The sequence below is a fragment of the Nelumbo lutea genome, chromosome 4, assembly GCF_056320005.1.
Source record: "Nelumbo lutea isolate HS-2025 chromosome 4, American lotus-T2T, whole genome shotgun sequence".
Lineage (NCBI taxonomy): Eukaryota > Viridiplantae > Streptophyta > Magnoliopsida > Proteales > Nelumbonaceae > Nelumbo > Nelumbo lutea.
This window is the reverse complement of record NC_142687.1, coordinates 93,964,065-93,987,277: the sequence shown is the minus strand read 5'-3', so window position 1 is coordinate 93,987,277 and position 23,213 is coordinate 93,964,065. Positions and strand designations below refer to the sequence as shown.

Here is a 23,213-nt window from a genome sequence, read left to right as displayed (position 1 = left end):
AAATTGGACATGTGGAAAACTGACAACCAAATCAATCGTTATCTTAGAAGTGGTAATCAACCGACCGATGTTCATCAGGATTCACCGACAATTGGGGAGGGGGGGATGGTTCTGATTGATGAAAATTCACCATTATCATTGAGGTGTTAATCAAATTAACCGATATCATAGAAATCAGTGTCAGTGCTAATTAATTAACCCATTGTCACGTTGGTGGATTTTATGCAGTTTTTGAATTCAAGCTGCAGCCTGCAGGAATGTAAGACCAAGGTTTTTATTTTTCACCATATAATCTGCACTCCGATAATGTTGTATAATATTTTTTCCAAGAAAAAATGTTGCATAAGCTTCAAAATATTAAACAATGATGAGTTTTATGCCATAAATAAATAAAAAGATAAAATAAAACGAATGGAAAAAGAAAGAAAAATATTCTTTTTCACTGTATAATTTCCATTTCAATAATAATAATAATAATAAAAGGCATAGCACCTGACTTAATGGTGCCAATCAAATATCAATTTCATGGGAGATCTACAACCCACAAGGCGCTATACACCCAGCTTCCAACAAAATGATCATACAGCCGCACATGGCACATCACATCTCTAAGCACGATTGCCGTCTCAAAAGTACAAAACATATTTGAGTGCCGAGTTGGAAGCTGCTGGTGGGTAGCACCGTGGCGGATCCGACTCTTATACATCTCAATTACAATTCAAGCAAATGCAAGGGAAAAACACTCTGAGATAAAGCATCTGAACATCCTTGATTAAATCTTGCCGAAAGTACAATTACACGGTTAATTGAGAAAACAACATTTCCATTGGTTTGAACTTAACATCCATGGGCACCGAAAGCAGACTGTCCCCACTTGAACACCTAATAGATACATTCAGTTCAGAAAGGAACCTTTTGATCAGATTAAAATTTAAAAATGGTCATCTGATGGTTTCCCCAGTAACATTTTTCCAATTACATATGTACTACTACTACACCTGCCCACAGTTACATCCATCACCTAAAAAAGAAATGAACCGAGACAACATCAAGAATTACTGCTAGCACCCAGCATCTGGTGTTTCTTGTTGCTGTTGTGCTCTCACTTGATAAATCTTCTTCACCTGCTGTTTCTCATAACCTCCAGCATTTCTCATCATTGGTTTATCAATCCAATTAGTGGGTGGCCAAGGAAGCAGAGTAGCATTCTGAACATATGCCTGGTGTGGACTTTGTGAGTACCCAGAATTTGGCATCCTTGGTGGCACACCAGAATGGTGTCGAGCCCTTGAACCTTCTTCAATTGTCAAGGCAGATATTGCACCCCTTAAGCTATAATCTTGATATTGCGACCTGTCCTGCATCCTGAAATTTTGTCTGTTGCCCTGTATGTCGTTGAAGGAGGGTGCTGATCTGGAGCTACTAATGACAGCCCGAGGATGGTAATTCCCGTGGTAATTGGGGTCCTGGATGAATCCTTTTTCATACCCTGAAGGTCCAGCTGGCCTTGGTCTGTTGACCATGTGATTACCTGAAATATTTCGGTAATTTGTTTGTTCTGACCATCCTGAGGAAGTGTAATTGCTGCCTCTGACATTAAGTGTATTCTTGACCAATCGATGGGCTGCTTCTCCTAAATGAGGGCCAGATATTGCACGTGGAACTTGAGGCCTGAGGAGAAAAAACATTAAGTTGACAAGGATTCATTACATTAACTAATTAGTATGAATTATGAAATGATAGTTGAACGATATTTCTGGTGTTCTGGGAACAAAGAAGCAACAACTCCACCATTACACTACTAAAATTAAATAATAAAAAGTGCACCTTTGCTGACGCCTGCCATTATCTTCATGCCATAACACAGGAAAGGGTTTTATGTCGTAAGGCTTTAGAAACTGTCCATTGAGGAAAAAATCAAAGACACGTTTTCAAGAACAGAATTAGTAATGCTATTCTAGATTGCAACATACAATAACAAAATGTTCAAAAGAGAACAAAAACTTCGTTCTCCGGCTTTATAGCACTATTGAGGACATTTGCCAAGCCGAAAACAAACTCAATTTCATGAAATATCTAATGTAATACAGTGAGGAAATAGATGAATATGCCCAAGATGTATTCATGCAGATGATGGCTAAAATCTTAAAATCCTATTAACTACAGACTTTTCCAGTAGAGCCAGAGTTGATGCCTGCATACCTTTTCAGGCATGATTACACCATCGGGAGGTTCTGGAATGTGGCGATGCCGCTCAGGATTAATATAAGTAACATTTCTGCATAGCAGAAAAGCGGAACTTAAAAACATGCACACCTTAAGTACAAGAAAACAATGCTGGCAAGTTGACAGAAGACTTACAAGACACTGTTATTCTCGATGTTCTGCAAACCCTTAATTGGGTAAGGAATGGTTTCCCTCAGTCCATTCCTCTCACATAACCATAGGAAGCCATTCATACCCCCACTGCAATAAAGGGATAAAGTAATTAGAAACCGCCCTTTTTTCCAAATTATTCATACCCCGACCTAAATCAATACCAACTTACCTGGCATTTATGTCAATTGAGCAACGTGGCAGGGGCATATGATTGTAGCATAGGTATCGGCAGTAGTCGAGGTAGTATTTAATTTGTCCTGCCAAAGAATGACTTGAATTGACATAGAGCAGATCATACATCATCTGATTTCGAAACTTTTCTTCTTCCTGTATGGACCACAGGATAGATATGCTTTAGTATTGAGACCATGCTCTAAATGTAAATGCTAATAAGTTTCAAGTTTGCTACTCTACTTCATTGTGAATCCTTTCCACCAAAATTGAAAAAGAACCCCTTCATTGCTGCGATATTCCGGTTTATCTCAACATATCCCCTTCCTTTCTGTTGTTGCCAGCACTTTCCCGGTCCGAGCTGGAATTTTTTATTAGGAAGGACAGGAAAAGCCCAAAGGTTGCTATCCCAATAGGCCAGCGGGCGGAACGAGGAGAGGGCGTGGCAATCATTACCACTACGGTCCAAAAAGCGTGTTCCCTTCAGATAACAGTAACACACACCGTAGGCCATCCTCGGCCTTCTTCATTTTCGATGAAAATTTCCCTCAGCACTCCTAGATGATTTTTAACACACACCGGGGAATATGTTGAGATATTCCAGTTTATCTCAGAACCCATGGAAATAGAAATATGTCATTGAAGAATTGGGAACATGCAGGCATATTAAACCATGCCACCGTATATATATATATATATATATATATATATATATATATATATATATATATATATATATATATATAGACCCAAACTGAACTGGCCCAATAATTAATATAGGGTTTGGATCTGAATGATATGTCTTGATAATAATTGCGTCAGAGTCAACTTTGGTTGTTTATTTATTTTTTTTTTTTACCAGCACCATGAAAGAAATTTATTAAATTAAAAGGAAAAAAGCAAGCATATATTTTGTTGTTTATTACTAAGACACCCTCAGTGTAATACCTAGTTTTCTCATGATGTACTTGTAGTATAATCATATTATTATGTCCAAATGTGCCAAATTTAACAAATAAGTAGGTTTAGTGTCAAATTACAGGTTAAAATATAGCTATCAATTGCAATCAAGTCAGACCCAATAGTCCAAATTACAGATCCTATAAGGTCTGGTTTGGAACTGGTTCTGCACATTTACTTTTCAGGTCACGTCAAAGACCTGGACCAGGCCCTGCCTATTGACAACACTAACTTGGACTGAGTGAGCAACCACCTGATCCAATACAATCTTTATTGGGGAATTAATCCCCCGGGGTAGGAACTTCCTTTTTTCTCATATATCATTCTTTCTCTCTTTTAATCAATAAAGTTGTCAGAATAAAAAAGAGAAAAAAAAAACTCTTCCCATTGTGCCATTACACCTATGAGCCCTTTTCTTCTCCTTATTTACTTTCTTTTCTAAATTTTCACTGATTTTTAACTGCTTCATGAAGATTGAGAATACTTTGTTCATCTAAATACAAGAATATTACACAATTTTAACAAAATAATATGAGAAAAAAGTGCATTAATGGATAGAAGCTAAACATACCATCATTGATATTTTCATTTTATTGAGTAAACATTTTCATCATCAAGCTACCAGAATATCAGTGTAGCTAAAAAAACGAAATTTTGCCAAGAGTTGATAAACTAGAATTTTATTCACTGATTTACAAAGTATCATTAAAAGGTGAAATTGCAACTGTCATGATATTTCATAATACTTTTGGGGAAAAGAAAGTTATTTTTCTGCAAGAGATCCAATTTCTTAAGATAATTTATTTTCATTTAATAAAGATAGGTGTAAGTATTGAAGAAATAATTGAAGGGGAAAAAAGAATGAGAAAGGAGAAGAAAGAATCCTCATCATTCACACCGTTAAAGTACTCTCAAGTTTCTCTGTTTCAGCAAGCAATTTCTGCTCATCAATGAATGGTAACTTTGCAACACCCTGTGTTTTGGCAAAGAGATTCAAATATTTCTCATTAGTTTATGCATCTAAAAAGACGAATTATCTATTTGAGATAATAGCCCAGACTATACCTGCCACGCAAAGCGTTTGCCATTCATGTCAATCTGAAAATCTGCATACATAAAGAAATTCAAATGTCTCGAAAAAGAAAATACATTATAAGCATAGATATTAAGAGCCAACCCGATGTACCTGAAGGATAAAAAGAACTTATTGGCGAAGATGGATCAGTCATTAAGGCTCTGTAATGTTCAGGCAGAGCATTGGAACTGCAACATACAAAGAGAAAGATAAGCTTCATCAAAACCTCACACAAAATAAAGAAAAGAGATTCCACTAACCAAATTGAAGAAGTTTAACATTCTAAGATAACTGGAGGGCAAGGAGGAGAAAAAAACCTGGCAGCTGGTAAGGTTCCCATTAGCTGATCAAAAGGCTTAAATGGCTTCCCCAAAAAGAATGTAATTTCTAGATCCGCCAAATCTTTGATGTCGGAAGCGAAGGGAGCATAGTGATATGGATAATACCTGACAAGATGCAGGATCAAATAGTAATCTCTGTAAGTCATCGTCCCTTCTTGTCAATCAATTGTACGATCACATGCATGCAGAATGAGGGAGATCCACTATTGATTTGGAAACCTAAGGATCCCTGGTTAGGGGCCATTAGATAAGGAAGTGGATGAACTAAATGACTTGTTGCTTTGTTTTACTTCATATTTATTCAAGGATCAAAGTATCAATACAGTCTGATACGCCGAATTGGAAGTATAAGACTTTAAAATAACATGCTCTTATTTTTTTGAAGTTTTTTTTTTCTAAACATGTTCAGGTGGGCCAGTAAAAAGCCTGGTTACCCGTGAAACAGAGGTAACCCACCAATACAAATATGTATCGGCCGATACAGGTCAATACGTGATGAAATTTTGAACCTTGTATTTATTAGGCTATATCTAGAACTAGAAACTACAATTGAAAATATCATTTTGCAATTTATTTTCATTTACAACCATGGGATATCTCAAGCAATTTCTTGATTGACAAGGGACTTCAATTTGCACTGTGGGAGCGCAAACTTCAAGATTGGACGGTCCTTTCAATCCTATGGGAGGAAAGATTGATGTACTCAAAAACCATTGATTGTAGTTCTAGAGCAGGGGCAGCAATCCATTCCACGATATAGGAGTATCAGACTGAGGAAAGGATAATCCAACCCACAAGATTGAAAGGATAATCCAACCCTTTTGGCTACAAGTACCTCCTTGCAAGATCCATTGAACCCACCACCACACCCCACCCAAAGTGGCAGCATGGGGGAACCTCATGTTTGCAGCACCCTCAGGAGAGATGCCCTTGTCCTAGCATTAAGTCCTTGTGTAATCCATATTGACATAAACAGATGCCTGTCAAATGTTACCATCCACTACTAATACTATGTCAGATATTTAAACCCAATAGTATAAAGCTTTAAAGAGGATAGGAGAAAGATGAATGAAAGAAGGCAAGGAGGGGTAATTTTCTATCATCTGTTAGAATCTGACCATAACCAAGAGCAGACACCTTGGTAGTAATATCGCATGACCCAGCATAGGCCTTCCACATACTTCAATACCTGCCAACAAACATTTTCTAAGTGGTAATTCCCCAAACATTTAAGTAAAATAAAAGTAACATTTGATAAATATTCTCAGTTGACATGAAATTAAGAAAAAAGATTGAACAAGTTGAAAATGCCCAACAGTATGTTCAAAAGTCCACGTTAATCTTCTTTCCAATAGTAGCTAGTACACTATCACATGTATTAACAAAGAAAAACCTAAACTAAATGATCAATTCCTGAATAAGATCACAATGTCTCAATGGATCATGCAGACTAATTTAATGGCTGGATAGGTAAAGCAGCTTTTTTCAAACCATGGAATCATCTTATATACGAGTATAGTTCTGTTACTTGATAAGAATGTGTGTGTGTGTGAGAGAGAGAGAGAGAGCAGCCTCAAACTACTAAACAAAGAGCAGGTGAGGAACCCAAATACAAAGACAATGCAAAATACAAAGTAATAAATATTTTTTTGATAGGAAACGGTAACTTTCGTTAACTTAATATGAGAAGAAATACAACTGTCACCTACAGAGAGATAAGGTGACCCCTCATCATATAATCAGATTACAAAATAGCCCAAAACAAAGACTCCCGATTAACCCCTTGCTTTGCTAGAGTGCCAGCTAAAGCATTTGCTGACCTCCTAGTCCATTTAAAATGTGCTCCCAGCTCCCTTGTGAGGTTCAATAATTCCCTTACAGGTTGTCTAAGGGACCACGTTCCCAAACTATTTGTTTGCATCCAGCCTATTACTAATTTTGAGTCTCCCTTCACTTCCAGTGAGATCAGGGTTACCAACAGAGCTTCTATCGAAGTTCAGTTTCACATTACACTGCACAAGAGGAGAACAATCTTCTTGAATGGTAGAAGATGACACAGAAGACACTGCTACTATGTTCCAACCTCTAGTCAAGTCACCTTCAGAGACATCCTTGAATAAGTCCAGAGATTTCAGCCATGTATGGCCTTGATGGTGATCCCTTCTATAAGTTCAGGAACTGTTTTTTCTTTCCCTTGGAAAACCCTATCATTTCTCTCTTCCCAAACTGCTCACAAGATAGCTACCCTCGATGTTCTCCACATCACCCTTCCCTTCTTTGGTTGTCGGAAGAAGCTAGGGTCAAAAAGATCTGCTACACTTGAGGGAGGATTCCACCTGGAATCAAAGAAAGAGGATAACCAATCCCAAATATTAGTAACAGAATGACAGGATATTAATAGGTGTTAGCACTCTTCAAGCAAAGGCCACAGACTTCCAAGGTATTAATTTGGTCTTTTTCTTTGAAGCACATCCAAGGTATTAATTTTTTGGAGAACCGCTTCCCAACAAAAAGCCCTTACCTTTGGAGGCACTGGAACATGCCAGACTTCTTTAACAGGAAAGGAAGTAACCAAGTTAGTAGGTAGCACCAAATAGGGATGGCAATTTTCTCTATCCCCGCCAGGTACCCGACCTGATGGGATCGGAGATGGGGAATTAAGTTCCCACCCGCCTCGACCCCAATTACATATATTAAATACTATTCATATTAAACATATATTATTATATATATATATATATATATATATATACCAAAATATATTTAAAATATCATTTATATTTTAAAGTTTTACTTTATTTTTAAGTATATTTATTTTTCAAAAAATACTGTTAATTAAAAATTTCGGGAATTCAGGTCTCCAGTGAGGATTAGAGTTAGGGACAAGGAATAGGATCTCCACCCTATTGCCATTCATAGCACCAAAGCATTGAAAAACAGAGAACAAGAAAAGCAGCCTAAAGATGATTCAATTCAAATTCTACTATCAAGACAAGAATGGTCCAAATACAATGAGTTTAGAAGAGAAAACAATTCATCTGTTGATTCCACTTTTGAGTCCTTCAAATCCTTAATCCCAGATCCTATGAATCCTAAAAAACACGAAAAGAAGATATAACCTTAAATTTGTTCAAAGAGAGGAAACAGATGATTGGGGAGAAAGCAGGCAGGACACCAACAATGTCTTTTCCACAGGGAAGAACAAGCCCTAGGATTGATACTAGCATGCCATCCATTAGCTGCCAATCCATGGACACTTTCTATCACCCTATGCCATAAATTTTCTTGCTCCTTAGGAAATCTCCACAGCCATTATCCCTAAGCCCCCTTTATCTTTTTTTTTCTAGAAACCACTTTCCATTTCACCCAATGATCCTCTTTAGAATCCCCAGGTTCCCAAAGAAAGTCTCTCATTAGCTTTTCAATCCAATCCACAATCTTAACAAGCAATTTGAAATTAGAAAAGAAGTATACCAGCAAATTTGCTAGTGTTGACTTGATTAAAGTGATTCTACCCCCTAAAGAGATGTAGTTCATTTTCCTCCCTGCTAATCTCTCAGAGAATCTCTCTAACAATGGGTACAATAAGCTTTCTAACCTTGGATTTCCTCCTAATGGTAGGCCTAGATACTTTAAAGGCCAATCACTTATCTCACAACCTAGAGTTCTAGCCAAAGAAGCTACATCTTCTTGCCTATTGACCCCAGCTACACAACTTTTATTCCAATTTACACCGAAGTTGGAGACCCTTTCAAAATCGTTTGCAAATTGTAGGTGGGTAACAACTACTTCCCACCCTACTCTCCACCCTCTAACTTAAGTTTTTGTAATCAGCTCTAGAAATCTGGACACTCAAAACATCTACTATTAGAGTGAACAAGAAGGGGGAAAGAGGGTCCCTTTGTCTCAATCCTCTCTTTGCAAGGAAAAAGTCCTTGGCTACCCCATTAACCAGAATGGAGTAACAGCAAATAGACACAACCCTTGACCCAATTACATTGTCTCTCTCCAAACCCTCTATTTCTCAAAACTTCAAGCAAAAATCCCCAGTCCACCAAATCATAGGCCCTTTCCAAATCAAATTTGCAAATCAGCCCCTTTTCTCCTCGTCTTTTTCTGTAATCAACACACTCATCGGCAATAAGTATCTTATCAATAATTTGTCTTCCTGAAACAAAAGCTCCTTCGTTCGGAGAAATCAGGGATGATAGTACTGTTTTGGTTTTCATGGCTCAAACCTTAGAGATTACCTTATACATACTACCAATTAGGCTTATGGGCCTAAAATCCTTTGGGTGACTTCCATCCACCTTTTTAGGAATCAAAGTTATAAATGTAGCATTAGCACCCGAATTGAAATCCAACATAGGTCTTTCTTTAAAACTTGAGAGAACAAACAAAGAAGGAAAAACATCTTTCAATAAAAGCTCACAACCCAAATATCTTCCCAAAATCTAATCAAACATAGCATTAGTACCAGCAGAAGTTTGCATGATCTTTGACCATTCTACTTTCTCTTGGCCTACAAAAAGAGGGAATGTGGAGATTCTCTCGCTCTGCCCTGATCTGGACTCTTTGGGAAGAAAGGAATGCTAGAATTTTTCAAGAAAAGGAAAGGAGCAGTCAAGAACTGAAAGATTGTGTGTTGCATAGGGCAATCCTTTGGCTGAAGACTGGATATCTTTCATCAATTCTCTTTTAATGACCTTTGGAGAAATTGGTCAGCAGTAGTGAGGTGTTCACCCTTAAAGGACAAGTTAATTACAAGCCGATCTCCTCCATCTGAAGGCTCACTGAAGTTGAACTTTGATGGAGGTAGCATGGGTAATCCAGGATTATCCGAAATGAGGGGGTGTTCTAAGAAATGAGAATGGAGAGATTGTCTTGCTTTATCGGGTCCTTTAGGAGTTAGAGACTCTATCAGGGCAGAGCTATTAGCTGCTGTACAAGGGGTGCAATTTGCAAACCAGTTGGGAGTACAGAATCTGATAATTGAAGGGGATTCCAAGGTGGTGGTGGGCTGGTTGAAAAATCCTGAAGATGCTATATGGTGCTACAAGAACGGAATGAAGAAATTCAGTTGGTTGACAAGGAATATGTTGGTCTCTCTACAGTGGGTGGGGAGATCAGAAAATACCTTGTCCGATGTGTTAGCCAAGCAAGGGGTAAATAGAGAAGAATTGTTTTGGGCTCAGCTGTGATTCCTATCTTTTTTCCTAGTTTAATTGTACGATTCTGGGAGGGGCTGCAGCTCACGCCTTACTGATAAAAAAAAACATCCTTCCAGTAACTTGTGATTCTCCTACTACCTCAACCCTCTAAATCCAAGAAAGCAGAGCAAAAAAACGAAACTTTTGCATAGGAAACACACAGACAGGCTGGTTTATCCAAATGAGTGACAGGCTAAAACTGAAAAGCATAGTTGCAGATCCAGCATTAATAACAACCTAGCATGTCCCAATTCACACAAAGATATCTAGTCAAGAAGAATTCCCCTCCACCTTTCCTTTACCTTGAGAAGAATGTAACATTGATCAGCACTACGTATTTGACATCACATGTTTATTTCATGTTTGTTTTTCCATTTGTCTTTGTTATGTAAAATCACCAACTTTTTAAGGAGTCCTAGGGATGACATTAAGATGGATGAGTGGTGAGACTAGGAGAGATACAATAAAAATAAGCAGTTACAAGGAAATTAAGAGTTAGTAAAAATTTGTTAGAAGGCAAGTAGATTGACATGATTTGACCACAGATAAATCAATAACAATGAATGCAGCAGTGAGGAACTGAGGATTAAGCTTCTTAAAGGAGGATCAAAATGAATTATAGTTAAAAGAGAGAATAACACCAATATTGTACATACACCATAAAAAACATCCCATGAACATGGAGGTTTATCATATTACTCCATGAGAAAGGAGGCCTATTTCCTAAGGCCTCTCCTTTTTTCAAAAGTAAAATGATACTTAAATATCTCTCCATGACAATAATTCTTAAATTTAAATTCTTCAAAGTTTTGATTAGGGATGATACAATCTGTCTGGGCCTAAAATGCATGGCCTAGACAAGTTTTTAATCCAAGACAAGATACGTATATATATGGCAAGGCACTCCTAATGGGAGGACCCTACCCAAAAGAAAGAAAGAAAGGAAAACCATAACTGTACAAAGAAAATAGCAAAGTAGAACAGGACCCTAGAGAAGTTCTCTCCACTCTACTCCATAGCCTGCTGACTTGGTTTAACACAATTTGTAAATTACCCAAGAAGAACATCAGATGCAAACCCTGGAGCAAAGAGAGAAAAGATTGAAGGTCGGCTCTGATAGAAGTCCAATTACCAATGGGACCTCAATAAACCAATAGGATATTATCCCATCATGCCCTCTGAAAGCATAATAACCCCTCCTCAAAAATATAAAGAAAAACAAAGAACTCATGATCTGTCTGGATTCCCAAGGGAAGCAACTGTCAAAGTTCAATTCTATAACTCCTTGAGAAAGGGAGACCAATATGTAGAAATAGAATGGCAAAACAACTGGGAACCACCATGCCACACTGGATATAATCTTTTAAACCTTGTGAATTCTTTAAACCACAAAAGGAAGAGTGGAATTCAAACATCCATGTCTCAAACCCCACCTTTGGTTCACCACTAGGAAATAAGCTACCTTGCTACTCTTTCACATCTTATAACACTGTCTGCAAAGTAATTATATGCCTAACTTTCAAATATATACCACACTTTCAGCAAGGTGCACTAGCATTGGACTTCTATGTAAAATAGATGTGCAAGTGCAACCTACCTAGCCAATTATATCTCCAACATATTAAACAGCAAGATGCTCAAGATGATGGATCTGAAGTTACAGAACACTTCTAAATGAACATACAGATAGATGTGCATGTAGTTTCTTTAACATGCCAAGATCATGTGAAGTAGGTGCATAACAATAATAAAGCAAGAAAAAGCAATTACCAACATTGATCAAGTTACTATTTACTAACAATAATTTAGAATACTTACAACATCTTTTCTAGTTTCATCAATCTTCTCTGGGTCTGATAAATCGAACTTCTCAATGTAATACCTCTCTTTATATCCAGGCTCCCCTAATTTCACCTGAGAAACAAACATCATAACCCCTTTAAGCATCCATCATGGGCGAAACTTATCCATTAGTCCAGTATGTTGTTTACATTTGAGCAGATGTTCCAGCAGGCTGAAAAACATTGGAGCATATGCATTGTGGTGGTATATGAAGTGCAACTGTGCAAGTATCAAAAAGAATATAATTCAAGAAAAATCCAAGCAATAACAGTTGATGGAGAAAGCATTACTGATAAAAGCACATCCCATGCCATAAGTACATGTGACATCCATAAGCCCACAAATGGAATCTGAGAACATGGTGGAACTTTTTAAAAAATTACGAAGTGATTCAGAAGTAGTTTGTCAAGTTCTTGGAAGCAGACATTTATGTTGCAGTTTCCATGGACAGCCAAAATGTATATAATTTAATAATATCTCTATGCTCTTTTATCAATCAAATAAACAAGATACATGTAATTCAGAAAGCAATTCTACACAATAAAAGGATCCTTTAAAATCCCAAGCTACATTATCAATATCACATACATGGAAGAACCAAGATTTGGTGATTCAAGCAAAGTGTGCAAAAGAACCAGAGAATAAATTTGGGTAAAGTTAGCTACAAAGTAGGACTTTATCACCCCCAACAGCTAAATTGAGTAACCATTTTCTACACAAGGGTCAATAAAAGACTAAAATACAAGCCTTATATATGTACTATGACTTCTCCTACAAACATAACTAAGTTCATAAAACCATAAATTTTGTTGCACCACCAAATAAAATAAAATACAATGTAAATTTTCTTGCACTCTGTTGAAATGTATCGGCACATAAGATATTCACGAGATTAAGCATGCTGACCAAACAAGTGTCCATCCAATCTACACCCTTTGAATAACAATAAAGGATATGGCTAACCTTGTCCACAGCCAAACTTGGTGGCTCCTCAGAATTCTCTCTCTTCATTTTAAGCTTCATCTCTTCACTATTCTCTAGTGCCTGAAATAGAATTAAGCAATAAGTGCATCGAAGACATTCTATTTCTGAGTGAAAATAAGAAAATGAAATTGAACAAGGAAAAATGAACTAGGGATGACTATCCACTGTGTAACAGAGGTGTACAATCACTGGTCAATCAATGACTTCAAATCTCTTGAAAGGATTTGATGAAGACATACCAAAAGATGCAAACTTAGAACCAATATCATGCCTAAGAATCTTTAGAATATTCCATTGATTCCAATGGAAACAATTATAAAGTAGAATGCACAAGAACATTTTTTACACACAGACAGTGTGGAGCAAGCAAATAACCTGTTGAATTCGAGCCCGCTTCTGAAAGATCTGATCTTCATACACTGCAACAGACTGAATAAAATGTTCTACCCTCTCCAGTAATACCTAATACGTGAAATTATTAACATTAGGACATACAAACATCTAAAGCAGCAGCGCTTTTGATCCAATAAATATATCACTACAAACAACCAAAAAGTAAATAATAATAACAACAACAATAATAATAATAATAATCTAAGCCTTATCCCAACTATAAGGGATAAGCTATATAAATCGTGTTTTTCCATTCCATTCTGTTTAATGCCATATCCATTGTTAAACTATGAGCACTTAAATCATTTCTTACTACTTCAACAACAAAAAAGTAAATAATAAGAAAACAAAATGGTAACTTTAAATGTTTTGTTTAAAAAAAATAAGGGGGAATGACGGTTCAGCCCAGGGTCAGAATTTTTAGGCCCAAAGTACAGTTGGGGTGGGTGCCAGCTCGGAATTGATGCCAATTCACGGGCGGGCATTGGTGTGTGGAGTGGGGGTTTTTGACATTTTGAATGTTAATAGCTCTGCAGTGGAAATCAGAAATCTGCATTGGGCCTGTTCGTACTTCTCCAAAAAAATAATGTATTTAAAACCAGGATTGCCATTCCATTCTGTTTACCATTCGAGAAGAAAGGGAGTGTCTTCAAGCCTATCAGATCAAATGAGAGGTACCTATAACAAAAACTCAATCAATATTTGTTGCAAAACCAAACAAATCACAGATCAAAGCATGACCTAATTCCAATTAGATTACAAACCCTAGATCTGAAATCATTAGAAAAACAGTAACACCCAACAGAGAGTAGGAGAGAGGTGATGTTCAAATCTTGAAGCTATCATCAACTCAACTAATCTTTTTGCCACAACTACATGGGATTATGTTGGTTGACTGTATCCGCCATTCACTCTCTTCAGTGCTTTATGCACTATTATGGCCTTATGGACCCTTAAATCACCTCTCACTATTTTAACCAGTGTCCTTTTTTTATCTGCCCCTAGCACTTGTAGACCCTTCAACTTGTAAGTTGTAACAGATCACTTCTTCTTACTGGTTCTTTGCACGTTAGCAAACCATCTTGAAGCTAATAATTTTTACTTAGGAAAAGTAAGGTTTTGTGAAAAGAGATAAAGATAACACCACCAAAGGGAAAGATGGGAACCCCCATCCAGTAAGGGACTGTACTAATCCCCACGGACACTACAAAAGTCGTATTCCCAAATGGATGTATTCTTATAGTTATGTGTTCACCGCAGCCAATGAGCCTATTCTGCCCACCACTCAACATCTCATCCTTCCTAATATCATTATTTTCAAATATTCTGTTATTCCTTTCAGTCCAGATAGACCAAATTATAGAAGCAGGAATTTATTTTTATCAGTAACAGAATCAGTTCATTAATGATAAAAGGATAGGTACAAGGCAGGGGAAATAAACTCTCTTAGCTCCTTCAAAATTAAAATATAAAGCTTACATGTAAGCGAAGAACAATTGATTTCATCCCACCCCTTGTTTAGCTAGTGCATCTGCAAATGAATTAGCACTCCTCTTTACCCATTGAAGCCTCACTGTCATCTCTCGGGTTCACCATTTGAAGATTCTCTTCTCGTTTAGGCAATTCCACATTCTGCTTTCCTCTTTCTGCAACCAATCTATCACCAGTTTCGAGTCTCCCTCAATAATTAACCTCCTTAGGTTGAGTTCCTTCACCTTTTTGACACCTTCTAAAACAGCTAGAACTTCAGCTCAGAGAGAGTCTTCTTCCCCAATTGGACCTGAGAACAATGCAATAATCTCACCCTTCTCATTCCTAAAGACCCCTCCAATGCCTGAAGGGCCAGGATTTCCTTTGCTGCTACCATCAAAGCTTAGCTTTAAGAACCCAGGAGTTGGAACAGTCCATAATGGATGAAGAACATTCTTCTTGGGAGCTGACCAGGTCACTTCCTTCCAATTATTCAGCAAGCTGTTGTGGATACATCTTCAAATAGCTTCTAAGATTTTACCCATAGCAGCACCCTTGTGGTGATTAGTTCAATTAGTGCCCCTTTAGACCTTTCCTTGTTAAAAATTCTGTTATTCCTTTCCTCCCAAACTGTCCAACAGACTGCTGCCCTTGTACTTCTCCATACCACATTTCCCCTCTTCTTTGTCCAACTGCCAACAGCAGAGCCAAAGAGACTTTGAACATCTAGTGGGGGAGTCCATCTGCAACCATACAAAGAGAAAAACCATTCCCAAATAGAAGACACAAAAGAACAGGAAACTAATAAATGATAGCAGACTCGCCATCAGCTTTACAAAGAACACACCAAATAGGAGATAAGCACCAAAAAGGCTTCTTTCTTTGAAGGAGATCGCCAGTGTTAATCCTTCCCAAATAGGCTTCCCAACAGAAAGCCTTAATTCTAGGAGGAATCGGTTTACCCCAAACTTCCTTAACTGGAAATGTTTACCCAACATCATCAGAATCCAGAGCTTCAATTAAGCTCAAATGTGATTCATGTTACCAAAGTTTTCCCAAGGCTGAAAGATGGTCTGGTGGAAGCTGGGCCAACCAACAAGTATACAAGGATCTATAAAAGAAGAGGGGTAAAACCCAGAACCCAGAGTCTTGAGAGTCATCGTTTGGAATCTTCACTTTCACCTGATGGGGCTAGAAAGTTTATTCCTCCTGTGGTTTCTCAATGGTAAGAGTCGAAAAGGTCTTGACTTGTGAGGGAAAGCAAGTAGGGATGGATCTGCTGTAGGAAAGGCTTCTGTTGAGGTGAGGTTGGAGGAAAGTGTTATTAAGAAAGGAAGCATGGGCTTGGTAAGTCTTTGGGTTTGTTTTTCCTAGGAGGAGAGGACTTTACTAGAAGAGCTTTTGAGGCATTTGAAAGGAAGAGGAAGGAAGAAATTTTGAGAAAGGCTTCCAAGCGTTAGGGGGAGAAATTTGGGATGAGGATGGAGGCGTAGAAGAGTTTGGTGAGGTGGAAGATTGACCTGTGTTTAGTAATCTTGCATGGTTGATGCTGTGATTGATGTGCAAAAGTGGCTTCTCATTCTATTTTTTCTCCTGCCTTGCTGTTGTAGGCGGGTAGTAGGAGTCGTTGTTGGGTCTGGGGGTGTAATCTTAACACCTGCCTTTATTCATCAAAAAAAAATCTTAACACCTGCCTTTAGGTTGTACTCTGTTTTTTTTAATAAATTTTTATTGTTACTTATCGAAAATAAATGATAAGGGAATACAACCAGAGGTGATAAGTCATCACCCAAAATGAAAAAAGAAAAGCTCACCACCCTTGATACTACACTTAAAAATACAATTTTGGGCCTCCACCCAGGATTTTACATAAAGTTAAATCTCCCTCCTAACTCTTCCCACCTAAAAACCTTCCCCTAGTAAGTCTCTATCATCCCCAAAAATTTTAAAACACTTACAAAGTAGAAATAGGCAAATTCTTTTCCAATTCGAAGAATGTTTTTCATGCAAAATTCCTCCCCTCCCAAGAATCATAGCCCTCCTTTCCCCACCACCCTCACTTGGTCTATGACCACCTCATCAACTTGCCCTTGGTTTGTATCACCCTTTTCATCATCTTCACTCCCTTCTTCTGACTCTTTTTGAAGTAAATCATTTCCTTCTCCATGAGAATCAGGAATCATTTTCCCCTTGCTCTTCTTAGTCTTACTATGATCTTTAATAACACAACTGTTCTCATCACCTCTCTGAATTTTATTTTTGGTCTTCACTCCCCTCTTCTTATAGACCCTCTTAAACCTATTACAATGACCTGCCCCCAAGAGACCATCCTTCAAACGATGAAAAACTTTGGTGGCATGAATTAAATGTCTGTTATTTGTTCCTTTAGATTTTTTTCAGGTTCTCCAGTGGGATATTGTCATTAGATGCCCCTTCTGCCACTTCCTTGACCCTTTTCGTCCCAAGTTGACCCCTAATTTGCCCACAAACACCTGTAGTATTTCCTCAGTTACAAATCTCTAACTCTCCTTCCAGAATATTAGGTTCATCCTGACTCACCCCTTCTTCCTTTTCCTCAACAAGAGTATAACCAACTTTTGCAAGCTCAGTAAATCTAGACTTAGAAAATGAGATAGCATCATCCTCCTTAATACGAGCATTCTTCTGCTTCAATCCACCTCCGAATCAAGCCAGGTTCCCCTTCTTCTTGATTATCTGACACCACTGACCTAGAAATGGCAGAGGTTGTCTCATCTGGATCATCCGTACTAGAGAGGATTTTCGTGACCCCACCCAAAAATTCTGCTCCTTCCCTCCTCGTTAAAAGACATTGCGTCTTTTCTTCATCCAACACTCCAGTGTTTTAAAAGCGCAAGGCGCAAAAAAGGCACAGGGGTCAATTTGCGCCTAAGGCACGAGGCGAGGCGTGCGCCTTTTTAAGCAAGGTGCAGAAATTAAAAAAATATATATCTAAAAAATCAAAAATGTCAGGAAAAAAAACAAAAAATGCAAAAAATGCAAAAAAAAAATATTAAACATAATATTAATAAAAATATAAACTTAAAATTTAAAATAAATGTTTTAAAAAACCTATTATCTAAAATTAAAATACATAAACATAACATGTAAAGCATATTCAAATGAGAATTTAAAAATAAAATCAACAAATAAAACATCTTCAAGCATGTAAAACCCACAATCTCTTTTTTTTTCTCAATTGCATTACTTCACGTTGCTAATGTGATGTAAAACATATTACATTCTAGATTCTACGAGCCGCCTTGTGCCACACCCCTCGAAGCAAGCTCAAAAAGTCCATGTTAAAGTCTTAAATTAGTTCTCACACAAAAAAAAAATAATGATTTTATAGTTTTAATTGCTTTTTAAGAAGATTTTTTTTAGGATGAATGAATGAACAACATTACCAAATAAGGGGTTCTCAAAAACCACTAGACTCAAAGAAAGCAAAAAAGCACCAAATTTTCAAAAGGCGCATGCCTAGGCACACCAGGCATGCGCCTTTTGAAAGGGCTGCACCTAGGACCTGGGCGAGGCAACTACCCTAAAATGCGCCTTGCCTGTACGCCTAGGCGTGCCTTTTAAATCACTGCAACACCCTAATTGGCTAATTCTTCTTTGAAGATGAATATCAACCCTAATTTATCTGACACCCTAGTTCAAAGAAAACTTCAAGAAGTGGAAAATTTTGAAATAGTGCAAAAGTATAACAAAAACTGAAAATTTTACAAAACAACCAAAGAAAATTTAAAGGACATTGCGAACCATGGGCATGGGATATGCTTAAGCAAAATGTACCCTGGTAATATAGTTTATTGTAAGAGAGTTTCAATAATTTCTTTATTTAATAACATTTATTTTAGTGCTCATCCTGATCTAAATCAAGGAGCTACAAGAAATGATGATTTGGTTGTGATTGTCTAGTTGGGGCAGGTATTAGTTTTTACAATTCAATTCCCTTCTGGAAAAATTAAGAGAAAGGAGATAAAGAATAATAAATAAGCATAACATTGTTTACAGTAAATAACTGCAAATTAAATCTTAATCACAGTTTATGCCATTTAAAAGATGGAAATATAAGCTGCAACAGTACCACAAGATAAATCTGAGGGATTACCTCACCCGCATCTGTCAGATAGCCACCCATGGCAGTAAACTCCCTTTTGTAGACATACATCAGTAGATTTATAGCACCCTGAAGTTGCAACAGAGAACTCTTTATCATAAGAAATCAAGATAATAAGTTCATTAGAAATAAACAAAGCCTAAAACTAGAAGCATATCTGGCTCATTTAGTAATACAGTTAAATGAAAAAATTAAAAAAAAAAACAAGTTAATATTTTTAATTCCTAAGATAAGTAAATAAAGAATATCCAGATGCATTGATTTCATTATTAGATCTGGAGACTGTAAAACTACTACATACCTCACGGATTTCCAATGTGGGCATATGTGGAAGAAAGTCATTCCCAACAAAGAAACAAATAAAAACAAAATCATCCACTAGTCGTTCAAAGTTTATTGAAAAAGGAGCGTCTGGAATCTCCAAATCATACTGTAAATATTCTCGCAACACCCAGATGTTGAGAAACTGTCCACACAATGAATAAGTAGAAGCTTAGAAAGTGCCCAATAGTTGTTCTTTGTTCTAGAGAAATAAGCTTAAAAACAACTATAAAAGCAGAGCAAATGTACCAATGTTTCTCTCTTTTACAGATAGAAATTAAAGAGAAAATGCTAACCTGATATTTCTTTTTGTGAATTGGTGTGGGATCTATGACCTTCCCATTTGAATTTGCATCTTCTTCACCAAGTTTGCCACGACACTCAGCTGCCAGATGACCAACTTGACCACAAAGGAAGCATTTCTCTTGTTGCCCTGGAAAGGAGATCACCTGTAGAGTCAGGTAGTTCCTCAGTCTGACATTAATAAGTCAATAAATTATAGATAGTGGGAGTTATGCAAAGAACAATATCCACTAACCTCCCTTAATATTGAGAAGTGAACCTCATGAGTAGCAAGAGACAGCATAATCAAGTCTGCATCCTGAGAACAAACAAGCAAAAAATAATTTCTGCCTTTAGCGATTAAAAGAATAATCATTTTTGTCTTCTTTTTTTCTTTGTTTTTTTTGTGGGGCAGTGTTAATGTTCACAATGACACACTTACCAAGCCATACAGACAATGCCGTGTGTTTGGATCAAAACCAGGAAGATTGCGTTGCAACCGGATGTAGGACATGATTTTGTGCTCACCCTCACCAGGAACATTGGAATCAGAAAGAATAACCTTCAAATAATCACCCAATGCAGCCCCATGAATAAATTTAGAGAGAGAGAAGTATCCTGAAAACCAAAGTATTCGGAAAAAAGAAAACCATAAAGGATTACTCCATGTGCAGGAACCATCCATCCTGAGAGACTATGGAGATAAAATATCCATTCAAGGAATGCAAGTTCAAACCTTGGTACCCCACCACCCTCGGTTGTGGTTCAGCCTAGACTGTATGTAATATTGAAGCGCTACAGACAAGACAGCCATAAATTGAGTTCCAGGAGTAATAACATTCGAATCAGATGTTTCAGGCTTCTCCTTAGCACACAGATTTCTCCCCTCTGCCTCAAACTCCTTCCTCAATCTTTCCTCTTCAGCCTCCTACCATACAAATACATAAGCAGAAGTTTACCTTTTTATCCACCAGTTAAGATTTAAATAAAGAACAGTGATTTGTGAGCATCCCATTTTGATAAAATGGGCACATCACAGTGAAATGAAAATACAAAAGTTAATAATGAGAGTTTCCCTGATCTCTTAATAAAAGATGTAGTCTTTTTTTGATAATTAGGGTCGTCCCCTTTATCAAAAATGGGATATACCCAAATCATACACACCCAAAAATAAAACAAGATACCCGGAATACTTACTGCCTCAGCAGCATCTTTTGCAGCTCTGAAGCGCCTTGAACGCTGTTGATTCATTTTAGCCCTTGGTGCGACCCCATCTGCCAAGAGTAAGCCAAAAATAAGAATGGTGCAAGATTTGACCAAAGAGAAAGCACGCTTGAAAACCTAGCCCTCAATTCTGATGTGAAGCCTACCTATTGCCATATAAAGAAGCTTTCTTGGGCGAACCAACGAGAAGAGATGATCAATGTAATCAAATATTGATTTAAATACATCATCATATGTGGCAGGTGCAGGCTGCATGTTATGAGAATACAATGTCCTCAGGAATCAAGTGAGAAGTGAAATAGAAATTTGTTTAATTGAAAAAAGGGCCATCACCCAATGATGGCCCCAGCTATCCATGGTCTTGAAAAGGGTGGAATGGATACAGAGTTGATTAGTTTTTCACATTTTATAAATACTTGTACAATCTCAATAACTAGTTGTAGAAAACATGTCTACAGTTGCAACAAATGTTAGAGCCTTCAAGGGGAAAATTGCATCTACACCTAATTTCCCATTTGTTTTCAAGTTATAGTACTATACCTAGCAGCATTTGATCTGGTGGCATAACCACAAAGATAGAGAGAGATTCTCCCTGGTGCCAAATACCTTGATAAACCCATGGGGAGCTGAACCCCAACCTTTAGATTAACTCCTGCATTCACCATACTAACCACTAACCTGCTTCCAATTGATCTAGTCTTTCCAACTAAATAAATAAATGTCCCAGTTCCACAGTATTCTGTCAAAACCTGTATCTTCCAAAATAGTCTAAAAAAAATATCTCCTCTTGTAGGGGTTCCCCCCTGCTTTGTATATCTCCTCTTGATCCCCCCCCCCCCTTTTTTATTAATAAATTCTGGTTAAATTTTCTCAAAAAAATAGTCTAAAAAAAGGTGCTTCAAATCATTGCTTTTTTTACTTTAGACCTGTTCTAAAAAAAGTTTAGGTATTTCAAATTGTTTGTTGACAAGGGAAAAATCAAGAAAAAACTATGAATTGTTTGTTGACAAGGAACAAATCATGTTCATTATTTTACTGTCAACAGTATAATCTGCCAAATATCTTAAATCCATAGCTCCATAATTTTCCCCTCGGATGAAACTTCCAGGAGCTCGTTTAGAGATCCGTTCATCCTTTTGCTAATATGTACGTAAACTAGTTGAAAGTTTTTCATAGATAGATACAAAAACCCTAAAGAACTAGGCAAATTAATAATCTCATTATATTTCTCGGATGCCTGTGTCAAACCCATGTTCTTTTCTTTACATTAATTAATTGACCAAATTATGTCCTTACCAATCGCAATTAAGTGCTGAATTCTTGAATGATTATATCATTTCGATCTGTCCTTCAAACTAAATTCCGCAAAGTAACATCGACCATTACATGTAATTCCAAGTTGATCTCTATTACTTATCGCCGGCAACTAAGAACGAAATTCTGGACAAAACCCTACCTTTCCTTCAGGGTGAAAGCAAGGATGAATGATGCCGTTCATGTCCAAGTAAAGGTTGTCGAATTCAATGTCGTTGGGATTTGGTTTGGAGACGTCGATTGGTAGAAGCACACCGTTTGCGTCCTCCGACGGCTCTTCTTCAATTACGTCGGAGATCGAGAGAGGGTACCGATCCGCAAGCCATCGGTAGAAGGCCGGAACTCCCATAATTCCTCTTTAAAATCTTGCAGATGCGTTTGCAAAAAAATAACGAAAAAAAGATGGATTAGGGCTTTGAAGCGTCAGAGAAACAGCTAGCTCCCTCTCCTCCTACTGCGACAACTACAGGAGATAGTTTTCAGAGAATAGATGTGGATCGAAACGATAAATTCATGGAAGATCGACAAAGAATGTAAAAAAAAACGGATTAAAAGGCTTCTAATCGGTGCGATTTAGATGGACTCGTTGAAGATGAAAAAATCTTTTCTTTTGGCAGAAAGATGGAAGATGAAATTGGGGAATATTACGGAGATGCGATATGCGATATGCGATAATTTGATGTTTGTAAGGGTAAATACAAAAACCTCCCATCAAGTTAGAAACAATCATAAAAACCTCCTCTCTAGTTTTACTTTAATAATAAAACTCGATAAAAACCTCTCTTCCGTCACTGATTCGCATAGATACCGTTAAGGTTACAAAATTGGCCTTGATTAATTGTCAACCGTCAGTACAATACTTCAAATGATAAATTTCTTAAATTACCTTTGATTATTGTCTAATGTTACTTACAATTGACTAACTATATCCTTACTTCTTGATTATTGTTTAATGCTAGTGACAATTGACTAACTCTACCTTAGGATCCATTAATATTCAGTCACATGTGATATATTATTTTTTGAACAATTCAATTTTATCCTTCACCTTTCTTTTTCTTCCTTCTTCACCGTCTTCTTCAAGAAACCCACCAACTCCTCCT

General features: G+C 37.3%; 1 protein-coding gene across 1 annotated transcript; it reads right to left on the bottom strand.

Annotated features, from left to right (window-relative positions):
• Positions 1–745: 745 nt before the first annotated feature.
• XRN4 (exoribonuclease 4) lies at positions 746–22,840 on the bottom strand. The gene is made up of 22 exons (XM_088982760.1): positions 22,253–22,840; positions 20,943–21,045; positions 20,770–20,846; positions 20,309–20,500; positions 20,015–20,134; positions 19,829–19,891; positions 19,587–19,739; positions 19,271–19,435; positions 18,961–19,038; positions 13,338–13,424; positions 12,942–13,022; positions 11,955–12,050; positions 6,045–6,115; positions 4,903–5,031; positions 4,697–4,773; positions 4,576–4,616; positions 4,409–4,483; positions 2,549–2,706; positions 2,362–2,466; positions 2,203–2,278; positions 1,828–1,898; positions 746–1,671 (listed from the first exon to the last, which is right to left on the bottom strand). The coding sequence occupies exons 1-22, from the start codon at positions 22,457–22,459 to the stop codon at positions 1,062–1,064; spliced, it is 2,835 nt and encodes a 944-aa protein (XP_088838886.1). The 5' UTR covers positions 22,460–22,840; the 3' UTR covers positions 746–1,061.
• Between the last annotated feature and the right edge of the window lie 373 nt (positions 22,841–23,213).